Genomic DNA, 12,573 nt, shown 5'->3' on the forward strand with positions numbered 1-12,573 from the left:
ACTTGGGTGAATGTTGACCCGCAAGATATGATGTTTTGACATAGAATCACAAAAACACAATGCCATACAGTTACTCAGTTATAATGTCTAAACTGGCGTGAGTCCATGGCATAACGAGCCAGTCGCGCCTTACACGCAACATGCTCAACTTGACACGTAACTGTAAGTATACCGGGAATACACGTGACCTTGTTTACAGTCAACTTGACCAGCTCTGCACTCTCTAGTCTTATACCAAAATGTGTAAACAGATATTTCTATTTATTAGCATTATTGTGAGGGTTTAGGGGAAGGGTTAGGCTTTTTATGAAGGGCATCGAATGATAAAATAAAAAAATACGGGATTCCGGGCGGAAATCTTTGCAAAAAATGCATATTATATGCAGTAAACCCTACTGGCACTTGACAACTGGACTTCAATAGGCACAATTAACATTAACACCACAGATGATTTAGGATATCCATCAACTTTGGTTGAGTTAAGCATCTCCCCCCAAACTAACAAATTGAATTAATACAAAAGACTGGCATTACAGGAACATTATGAGTTATAAATTTACTTTTTGTTGATGAATTAAAGAAATGATATATTATTAGTAGGGTATACTTAGATTGTCGTGTATATTGTTTGTTGTTTAATGATGCACTCAGCAATATGAACTCTAACTATAGGGCGGCTGTCTGTAAATAATCAAATCTGGACCAGACAATCCAGTGATCAACATTATAAGCATCGTTCTACGCATTTGGGATACGATGACATGACTAGTCGCCTCTTATGACAAGCATGGGTTACTGAAGATCGATGCTAGCCTGGATATTCATGGGTGTTTTTATCAGTACTTCAGAACAGAAATGTAATGAAGGCATATTTTACTAAGAAAGTGTAATCCTAAACATAACATATCTTACATTTGAGCACTTTCTAAATGGTATTGTGTAATTATAGCTTACAGCCGTGGGAGCCAATTTATCACTTATCGGAGCGATACACAAAGTGCTCAGTCTAGACTACCATGCAGTTGTCTGACATCCATTTGTTGTGGAAGTCACGGCGGCTGACTTTGTGTGCTGGCAATTAGGTGCTTGAATCTGAGGGTGTGGGTTCGAATCCCGGATGGAACTCAACCAAACAAAAGTACTAGAATCTGTACTTTTCTAAGAAAGTGTAATCCCAAATATAACATATGTTTCATTTGACCACTTTCTAAATGGCATTGTATAATCAAGGCATACTGTTGTTCTTGTTTGGCCACCATGTTGGCAATACTCCGACAGCACCTGACAAGGCATACTGTTCAAATCTTTAAAGGGCATCAAGAAGTGGAATGCATAAGTAGAGCAAGATTTATGGCTGTCAACTTCCTTATTGTGAATAACACGACGTTTCAGAGTGTATGCTTGCTCCTGATGAATATGCTCTGTGCGTACACTCTGAAATGTCATGTTATTCACAATAACGAAGCTGACATCCATAAATCTAACTTTCAATTGTCACACTGTTGTTTAACTTGTGTATGGTTGCCCTTGGTATTAGGGTTGGGTATTAGGGGTGGGTAAATTGCCGAAATTTTCATATTGCGATATATTGCGATGTGAAAGCATATATTGCGATATGTATTGCAATATATTGCAAGAATTCTTTTTAAAAAAAACTACTTATAATCGAGTTAATGCTTGATTTACAAAGCAAAAACACAACAAAATCACTATGCTTTATTAGGCTTTAATAAAAACTTTAAATCATGACAAAATAAAAATGCAAATAATGTTTGGAATAAATGAAACAAGGAAAGGAACAAATTAACAAAACGGAAATATCCGAAGATTTCCGAGTGTTATTAAGTTTTCCGGATGCATGTCAAAATACCGTTTTTTTATCAGCGTATCGCAATACGTATCGTTCTCATGCCTAAACCGGTATATACCGGTAAATCGGTTATATTGCACAGCCCTACTTGGTATTGCCCGCCACCATGTCGGTGTTGGGTCACTGGAATACATCTCTCTTCGTGAGAACATCACCCAGATGCATGATGTCAGGGGACATATCAAGGTACTTAGCAGGCCTGTCCAATGTCTCTGGGTATGATTTGGCCAGCCATTGTAATGCAGTTCAAATTTCTATGTTGAATGGAAATGTTTGGTTTGTTTCTTAACTGTTTAATGCCACACTCAGCAATTATCAGCTGTAAGGTGGCAGTCTATGAAGAATCAAGTTTGTACCAGACAATCCTGTGATCAACAGCATAAGCAACCAAATCAGCAAGCCTGACCACCCAATCCTGTTAGTCACATCTTACGACACTTAAATGTTACATGATTTATTATCTTACCTCACACATAAATGTTGCTTTCTGACTGGCTGAGCTCTCTTCTATTATTTTCAATGTACCCCGCTTACAAGCGAGTAACATTTCAGTGTACCCCGCTGTCAATGGCAACTCATTTGGTACTTCGTGGTAGTAATTCTTTATCTCGAATAATATTGAATCACGTATGACGTGCGAAAATTACCGATGTTTTGCGAATGATGGAAGGGAGATAATTCTAAATCTATTTTTCTTGTCAGCAAAATCTAGCGATGGCTACAAAAAGATTTGTACCCGTGCTTCAAACAATTCAAAATTAACATTAAGGTGTTCGGTAAGATAAATACGTTGTTCACTGGTCCCTCGGAGCCAATGGGTTGATGTACCCTTGATGTTTGTTTATGTTCCTTGAGCCCTTCGCGGAAAATATTTCTCACTCATTCACTCATCCCCATGCAGCAAATGAAACTCAACTTAAAGACACATGACAATTGATCTGAATAAATATTGCAATTATCCACGATGGAAGATTCATGATGTTATAAATAACTGGATGATCGCTTAGTCAACGGCATCCATGTCTGTGTAACCGAGGTCCCTGTAAGCAGTCCGATTGTCCTGGTTGTCTCCCCTTGTTTCCCTAGCATCATCACTGTCACTGGACGCCTTCTCCAACAAGCTTCTTCGGGCTCAGGGAACATAAACAAACATCGAGGGTACATCAACCCATGCCCCCCTCGGGACCAGTGAACAACTTATAATAGAAGTCAGCTTCTGTCCCCATGGTACTCTGTCATTATAGTTCGATAGAGTATTTGTCCATGTTTCAGGAGTCATGGTGCTACAGCTGTCACTGGCGAGCCATCAGCTTTAGGGTGGATCCAGATTCTGTGAGGGGGAAAGAAATGGCCGAGAGCTGTGTTGTCAGGATGGCATCAGCACCACTGAGGAGGAGTTCACGAGAGAGGAAGAAAAATGTGTGTAGCATGTTTGAGTACGACAAGGTTTGTTTGCCTTCAAAGAAGAAGGACAGGACTCCAGTATCCCCTGACAGAAGAAGCACAAGGACCTCAACTGGTGATGAAGTGCACAAGAGTAGTACAAAGATGTCCAGGTGTGTATCTGGACAGATGCAGCAGGAAGAGAGTAACAAAGTTCTGTGTTGTCCAGAGTCATCCAAAGTTGGTACGGTCAATACAGCATCACCAGCAGAGAAGGGGGATCAACTTGGGTCTCATCAACAGGATGTGGCTACAGGTCCAAGAAGACTGAAGCATGTGACTGCAAGTGTTAGAGAACAGCAGGATGTGATTCCAGGTGTTAGAGAACAGCAGGATGTGATTCCAGGTGCTAGAGAACAGCAGGATGTGGTTCCAGGTGTTAGAGAACAGCAGGATGTGGTTCCAGGTGCTAGAGAACAGCAGGATGTGGTTCCAGGTGCTAGAGAACAGCAGGATGTGGTTCCAGGTGTTAGAGAACAGCAGGATGTGGTTCCAGATGTTGCAGAACAGCAGGATGTGGTTCCAGGTGTTACAGAACAGCAGGATGTGGTTCCAGGTGTTAGAGAACAGCAGGATGTGGTTCCAGGTGTTACAGAACAGCAGGATGTGGCTGCAAGTGTTACAGAACATTGTGATGTGGCTGCAGGTTCTGGAGAACAGGTGGGTAAGAAATACCTGGATAAACATTCTGATGGTTCAGACTCACCCAATATGGTGCCCCCTGGTTATAAAAAATCCAGTCTAAGAACAAATTGTGTACTTCAAAATAAGAAATCTGATAGAAGTCATGAGAACATTGGTGAATATTTGACTGACAGTCTGGTGTCCCTCAATGAAAGTCAAGTGCCCAAAGTCCCATCTCACCCAGAACATGCCATAAAAACACCTCTAAGATCATCATCAGATGAGAGTGAGCAGGATGATTCTTCTCCAATAAGAAAGAGAACACGGAAGTTCCGGATGAATAGGTCAGAAAGGAAAAAATGCTTCTGTTCATTTTGTGGCAAGGGGTTCATCAACCAGAGTCTTCTTGTCACTCATGAACGCTGTCACTCTGGTGAAAGGCCATATGCATGTTCTATCTGTGGACAAAGTTTCGCCCTCAAGTCCAACATGCATCAACATGAACAACTTCACTCAGAGGATCGGCCTTTCATGTGTGAGGTCTGTGGCAAGTGCTTCAAGACCAGGTCCTACTACAAGGAACATAGCAAGACTCACCAAGTTGTGAAAAGCATCAAGTGTGAAGTCAGTGACTGTGACAAAACCTTCTCTAGTAAAACTAATTACCAGGCTCACTTGTTGTACCACAAAGGGGAGAAGCCCTATGTTTGCAAAGATTGCCACAGGACATTTCGTCGAAAACAGGCACTGAAAAAGCATTCATTAATGCATTCAGGACTAAGGAAATTTGAATGTTTGTCATGTGGAAAGGACTTTGTCCACCAAGATGCCTACCATGCTCATGTCCGGCTTCATGACAAGAAGCCGTTTTCTTGTGGAGTGTGTAAAAAGTTCTTTGCCTCAGAAGATGAGAGGGAGTCTCATCAGGTGCTCCATTCTCAGTACCCATTCTATAGCTGTGAATTCTGCCATCGCAGTGGCATGCACTTTCAAGATCTGTCAAAACATATGAAGAAACATGGACTTCAGATTTTAAGCAATATCAAATGTCCTAATTGTCGGAGGTCATTTGCAACACAGAATATATTCAACCAACATACCGCTGTAATAAGTCTAACATGTTCTGCATGTGGAGTACCCCTGAAATCAGCTTGTATGTATTACTCTCACAGAAACAGCCACAGGAACAACGGTCATGTTCAACATGATCACATCTTTGGTCATGTCTGTGACATCTGTGGGAAGGACTTCCAAAAAATGTCTCTGCTTAAGAACCACAAACTTATCCATGGTGAGACAAGGTTCAAGTGTGACGCTTGTGGCAAGGAGAGTAAGACCAAACCATGTCATGTCGCACATGTCAAGACACACAGTGGCTTGAAACCCTTTTGTTGTGAAGTATGTGGAAAATACTTTGTGTCTCTTACCAACCTTCAGAATCACCAGCTTATCCACACAGGGGAAAAACCTCATGGCTGTCTTATCTGCCATAAGTTTTTCAGGACACGTGCCTTGCTTCGCGAACATGGGAATGTTCACTGTAACAAGAAGCGTTTCAAATGTGAACAATGTGGTAAGGAGTATACAAGCAGGACCAATTACATAAATCACCTCAACGTCCATAAAGGTCAAAGAAACTATGAGTGTGAACTCTGTGGGAAAAAGTTCTTTGCTAAGTATGTGATGCGAAAACATATGCAGATCCATACAGGACAGAAGAACTACCAGTGTGATTTTTGTGGGAAGAAGTTCATTCAGCATGGGAATTGGTTGATTCACCGACGTTCACACACAGGTGAGCGACCTCATAGGTGCGAGCAGTGTCCGGCCAGCTTTGTCAACTCATCACAGTTAAAGTCTCATAGGAGAAGAGTCCATGATCAGAAGAAGGAAGAAATGTGTGATAAATGCTTTAAACATTTCTATGACAGGAAAGGTCTTCTGTCACACATGAAAAACATACATGTTCGAAAAGAAAATGCTGAGATATTTGCATGTAACAAATGTGATAAGCTGTTTGTTTCCAAAGAAAATTATTGTGTCCATGAAGGTGTATGTAAGGTGCCCAAAAAACCCTTACCTAGCCTACAGCCATCAATTCTTCAAAGTGTCTTGAGAACAGTCTACTCTAAAGCAAGCATGTCGTCCTATGGTGAGAAAGAGGATACTGGATCTAATCATACAGGTCAGATGTTACAGGAAGAAGACTTCCTTTTTCAGTTTGAATCTGTGAAAGTTAAGAAAGACAATGAATTAGAAGGTCAGGACACAGAGCTTTCTCACCCATCTCTTCCCCAAGCAGCCCAGCAGTTTAAGTTTCATTCTCTTCCTTGTGTTGACGACAACAGTGACGGTTTGACTGGAGATAATATCGAGATCGTTGAGATTAGTGAGTCGGTGATAGAAGCAGATTTATCAAGTCCGAAAGTAGAGATGAGAGATGAAGAGGCATCTGTTGCTGCTGTAGACATCGGTGAAGTTGTTGTGGACACAGACATTGGTGTAGCAGAGGGGAGAGAAGATGTATCTATTGCTTCTGTAGACATCGATGAAGTTGTTGTAGGCACAGAAATAACTGGAACAGAGGTGAGTGAAGGGGCAACTGTTGCTGCTGTCGACATTGGTGAAATTGTTGTACACACAGACATAGGTGTAGCAGAGGGGAGAGAAGAGGTATCTGTCGCTGTTGTTGACATCACCCAAGTTGTTGTAGACACAGACTTAGATGTAACAGAGGGAAGAGAAGAGGAATCCTTTGCTGCTATAGACATCCGCGAAGTTGTTGTGGACACAGACCAAGGTGTAGCAGATGTGACAGAAGAGGCATCTTTTGCTGCTGTAGATACAGGTGAGGATGTTGTAGATGCAGACATTGATGTAACAGAGGTTGAAGTCAGTGATGCTGTGGTGCAGTCAACCCTTCCAGAGATGGAGGTCAAGCTGGAAGCTGTAGTGCTGGAGTCCACTGTCCAGCCTCTGCAAAGAGCTTTTGCTAAAAGTAGTGAAAGAACACAGTCTAGCGGTGTGGAAAATGAGGTTATGGGAAATGCAAACACTGAGTCCCTTTACACATTTGACATCGTTAATGAACCCCAACGCCCAACTGCTGTGGAAACTGGAACCATGTCTGTACAAGAAGCAAATGACACTCAAAGTACTAGGTCATGTCATGAAGCAGCAAAGGTTACAAAACCAAAAGCAACTTGGACAATGAGTGGAAGTACCTCCATGTTCCAGTGTTACTTGTGTAAGAAGGTGCTGGTGTCTCGAAGAGAAGCCAGACTGCATGAGAAGGTCCACCAGGCAGATCTACTGTATCAGTGTAGCCTGTGTGGGGCTCAGTTTGGGACGGCAGCCACACTCACCAACCACCTCAAGACACACTGTCAAGTCCAGGGTCATCCAGAGAATACAGTTATTGATGATGGCAGATCAAGGCACATCCATGAAGGTTCTTTGTGTGGAAAGTCACGTATACGAACATATTCTTGTGATGTATGTAACAAAGGATTTTCCTTCATTGGACTTTATAGGCTTCATACAGATTCTCACAGGCTCAGCTGCTGCTTCAGGTGTTACAAATGTGGCCGGATATTCCAAGACAGAAGAAGATTTGAATGTCATATCCAGTCTCATTCCCAGAAGGGATATAAATGTGGGGCTTGTGGGAAGATGTTTGCCATGGAAGTTGTTCTCAAGATGCATCAGAAAAGACATTGTTGTCATGGTTACCAAACAAACAAATGAATACCCAAAACTCTCACAACGGCATGCCAACAACCATGTCCCAAGGATGCACTTACAACAAACAGATTTTCTGTAAACACAGTGATGCCAACCATCAGAACCAGTGGCCCACCATTCCTGTGGACATTGAGAACCGAGTAAAATGGCATCCATGTGTGGTGATACAACCTTAAGAAAGAAGAACACTGAGAGACACCAAGTGGTTCATATGGCAGAGATGAAAAACCTGTTGGATCTGTGATCTATGTTTTTCCAAAGAAGTTACTTTTAGACATCATATAACAGGGCTCCAGATAAGTTTTCAACCTCAGGAGTACGTACTCCATATTTTTTTACTGCAGGAGTACTGGAAAACCTTAAGAGTACATTTAGAGTACTGAGTGGAATTTAATGGCGTATCAGTAATCTTGTGTTTGGTTTCATATATGCACCACAACATTGATAGTCTTGTGTAAACAGGTCAATAAACAATAAACCAATATTTGTTTCAGATAAATACGTCTGTAAATGATTTTAAGACCGTACACCATTGGTGTGGTGCGTACCTGCTACGTTTTCTAAATTATTTGCTACCGTATCGTGCATATTTTGTATCCGTACATACGCCGATACGGCCCTTATCTGGAGCCCTGTTATGAAACCTCATGGAGAGGTGGTTGTTCAGGTTGGCAAAGGGAACTCAAACTGTGTGGATAGGTTTTGGATATGATGGGAGATGGCTTGATTTCCTGAGAGACAGGATCTGGGGATTCCTATTTCTCTGGCAGAGGCTGTGCAGATTGGAATGGGGAAGGCTCACTGTGTAGCATGTGTGGGACAGGATTGAAGATGGGAAATGACTTGATTTCCTGAGAGACAGGATCTGGGGATTCCTATTTCTCTGGCAGAGGCCGTACAGATTGGAATGGGGAAGGCTCACTGTGTAGCATGTGTGGGACAGGAGTGAAGATGGGAAATGACTTGATTTCCTGAGAGACAGGATCTGGGGATTCCTATTTCTCTGGCAGAGGCCGTGCAGATTGGAATGGGGAAGGCTCACTGTCGCCAAGATCATATGATCTCGTGCATGGTTTTATACAAGAAGCATGATTTATTTCATGTACCTCCGAGACAGGGTTGAAGGGATCATGTGTCGTCCATCCACAGAAATATCTCTCTTCACAAATAATTAATGTCTTGTAAATTCACAACATTTGAAAACCATTATGTCAGGAATATTCTATTTAGTACTGGTAACAAGAAAGCATCTGACTTTTATCTTTATGACATTTAATTATCATTTGCTGCACCAAAATAATAGTTGAAATTTTCAATTAAACATGAACTTCAAACTTCACATGAATTTTCTTTTGTATGACTATGACTGTAATAAATACAGACTGCTTGACTAGACATTGATAATATATCTAAAATTGTAAACCGATCGCTCAAATCATTGATGTTAATATTGACCACTGTGTTGTCTTGTCCTGCATCAGTTATTGACAGACAACCATCCGTTTGCTGAAATATTGCCATGTGTGGCAACACAACATTCAAATCCCCAGGAGTTAGGTGAGGTGAGGTGAAATTGGGTTTAACGTCGTGCTTGAGAATATTTCGCTCATATGACGACGTGCATGCGTGTGTATGTGTATGTGCGGCTGCTTGTACTACCCCAGACTGAAGCTGGTTTTATAGTGCTACCCCACTGAGATACCATGCCGCAGTGAAGCATGAATACCCCACCCAGACACATTATACTGACTCCGAGCCGACCAGTCCTTGTTGTACCCATTAATGCCGAGCGCCAGGCAGGGACCAACAAGTACCATATTTTAACGTCTTTTGGTATGACACGGTCAGGGATCGAACCCGCAACCTTCCGTTCTCCGGGCGGGCGCTCTAACCACTACACCACGGAGGCGGTTCCCCAGGAGATGAAATAGACAGAGGGTATCCTCCCCAAACCCCAACCCTGGAGGTACTTCTCATAACCCTTACAGTTTATAGCAACCTGGGCCTAAATTTTCGAAGCTCTCTGAGCGCTAAGATAGTCGTAAGTTAATGTTAATGTATGGCACTTACGACTATCTTAGCGCTAAGAGAGCTTCGAAAATTTAGGCCCTGACTGTTACCTAGTTCATTAAATGATGAACCCAAAGAAGGGTTCACTGTGTCCTGAATAGATTATCCCTGATCCCTTTGTTCATTTGTTTTTTGTGCTGCGCCACACTCAGGAATTTTCCAGCTATATGATGGCGGGCAGTAGCTTTTCAAATCAGGACCAGGCAAACCAGTGATATACAGCATGATTCTACACAATTGGGATACGATGACATGTTTCAACCAAGTCATCAAACCACCCTGTTGGTTGTCATTAAATTTGTCTGTCACCCTGTAGGTGTACCTTTGGCATCGTGATTTGTAAAATAGAATTCAATGTATCTGGGTTAAAGTATCCCCAATGAAGTTAAATGTAAGCACAAAATTAAAGTTAAAAGTTGATAAGGTGTATGTCACAGGTTCAGGCTTCCTATTGTCCAAGACAAATATTCAGAAGACAGAGTTTTCTTAAAAAACTGTTTATTTGCCTGTGGTGGTGGTGGTGGTGGTGGTGGTGGAATTGGGTTTAACGTCGTGCTTGAGAATATTTCGCTCATATGACGACGTGCATGCGTGTGTATGTGTATGTGCGGCTGCTTGCTTTCTACAACATTGGAGATAATGGTATCGCTGTCCTTCCGATATTCCCCCCGAACGGAAGCTCTACCCATTTAGGGTACAATTAGTATGTTACAGATTTGTAGGGGATAGTCTTAAGACTTTTCTACTTTGACCAGGATTCTTCAAACTTGCAACAGTCGTTTGGGAAGATCAAGAGAGAAAGGGGTAGTGTGCGATTTATCTGGCGGACGTATATGGAGAAAGTTCGAAGAATGTTGCTGTATAAATACAATAATAGAAATACCGGTTATGTTTGAAAAGTACCCTCAATCTGAAAGCCAGTGAGATTATTGTGAAAGATCGCAATATGTATCATCATAAACGGGCCCAGATAAAAGTACATGTCATTCATCCCCACATTATATCCCTTTTATAGACACGGGACATCTTTGTTACAGATAGCGCAAACACTTTCTTCTATAGGTATCCGCCGGTTTCACGCTACATACATGCTTTCTGATTATTGAGAAAAGTAGCGACGCATGTTCTCCTCCATCACACATATAATTGTATAGATACCCAGTGATTAGGGATAGCACTGCAGCAACTTAATGAAATTTGCGACATACACTATCAGCTCCAGTCGTACTGCCATACCTAGCATTGTATTTATTACTCTCTTACATAAGGTGAAATATCACAGGGTTGTCATGGTAACGATAATTTGGCATACCATTTATTGTCTTATTCTTTTATCTGCGATCAGAATTTAAATCAGTTTTGACGTGAGCATGTTAAGAGAAAAGAAGCTGTAAAACGAATATTAATGTGATCGAACCTATAGGCCTTTGTAAAAACGAGTTTCAAGCCACCTACATAAAAAACCCTTCATGATAAATATCTGCTAATCCATGGCACGATTCCAACCATATCATAAGCATGTGTTTGTGAATCATAATGAAATAGTGATGTTACAAGGCGTACATGCCGCCTCAACAACACATGCAAACGCGCGAGAATTGCAATACGGGCCCCTAAACCACTGATGCTCCGTGACCTGGAGGCACATGTGATTGAGCGTATGTAGGGACGGGTAGAAGACAAAAGACAAAATGGATACTCGTGCTATTATACTTTTGAATTATAAGTAAACATTCGTTCTTATAAATGCATACTTTCCAGTTTCAACCAAATGTACATTTGAAGGAACTCTAGGTTAAGTTATTTGAATCATATTTACAATTAAAAGACCCAAACAATGGTCTGTTGTCAAAACATTTTGTTTTCCATAGCTTGTCCCAATCTGTATCCAGGGCCCATATAATAGTCTATTACTAGTATATGGCCTCTGCTGTATCATAGTCACAGAACGATATTATTTCCCCTTCCGCCCAGCCCTTACTGTAATGCTTACGCCCTAAATGAAGCATATCTAGATATTCCCAGGTTCAGCGTTTGTTAAATCTGCAGGAAAACTCACTGCAGGGTTCGGGTTACAGAGTAAACATACCAAACACCCATGGCTGGCAGGGACCAACATCTTCAGTAACTTTTACATCTGCCAACGCTTAATTCGCAAGTGGTGAGGCAATACGCTAATGAGGCTAAGGGTCCTGTACCATGTTTGTGAAATATCTATGATGCCTTATATGAAGTCTATAATCTAAGCAAGTCTAGCTATGTATGGCTTTAAGTCACTGCTTGAAGAAAGGCTCTTGAAGTTGCACTTAATGATAATGATAAGTGATTGTTAAATGTACATATGATGTTTTTGAAGGATAATCTCAGTTGACTCAGAGACTTTCCACGTGTTTTCCCCCACTCTTTCCACACCCATCCTTCAGTTTTTATGTTTGTGACATGATCTGCACACTGATAATTTAAAACAGGTATATAAATAATAACTGTTTGCAATCTTTTTCCAGTTTAGTTTTCCATTTATTTAGCAATTTTCAGTTTCTATTTTTTTCTGGAAATTTTGTACGGAGGTGCATTTAACAGTTTCACCCAATAACAGTAAAGCATACAGATAATACGTTTCGGTAGTTTGATAAAGTTATAAAGTTTACATTATATTCCATGATATTGGGATGCCAAAATGATAAACATTATTATATAATGTATAACAAATCAGACAGCTAAAAGCAAAAATTAAAAACGCATGAGCAACGTAAATGATGTCAGGTAGTAAGCTTTCAATAATTACAGAAACTGCTTAGTTATCTAACTTTGTGAACTAGCTG

The 12,573-nt window shown here is 41.2% G+C and overlaps 1 protein-coding gene across 1 annotated transcript; it reads left to right on the forward strand.

Moving 5' to 3' along the window:
- Positions 1-7,963, forward strand: LOC124258410. The gene is made up of 2 exons (XM_046692506.1): positions 1-162; positions 3,143-7,963. The coding sequence occupies exon 2, from the start codon at positions 3,218-3,220 to the stop codon at positions 7,682-7,684; it is 4,467 nt and encodes a 1,488-aa protein (XP_046548462.1). The 5' UTR covers positions 1-162; positions 3,143-3,217; the 3' UTR covers positions 7,685-7,963.
- The last annotated feature ends 4,610 nt before the right edge of the window (positions 7,964-12,573 follow it).

This window comes from Haliotis rubra, unplaced genomic scaffold, assembly GCF_003918875.1.
Source record: "Haliotis rubra isolate DU_JTF1 unplaced genomic scaffold, ASM391887v1 Scf691, whole genome shotgun sequence".
In the NCBI taxonomy this organism is placed as follows: domain Eukaryota; kingdom Metazoa; phylum Mollusca; class Gastropoda; order Lepetellida; family Haliotidae; genus Haliotis; species Haliotis rubra.

Coding starts and splice junctions, on each gene's coding strand:
- LOC124258410 (XM_046692506.1), top strand. CDS start 3,218: ATGGCCGAGAGCTGTGTTGTCAGGATGGCATCAGCACCACTGAGGAGG.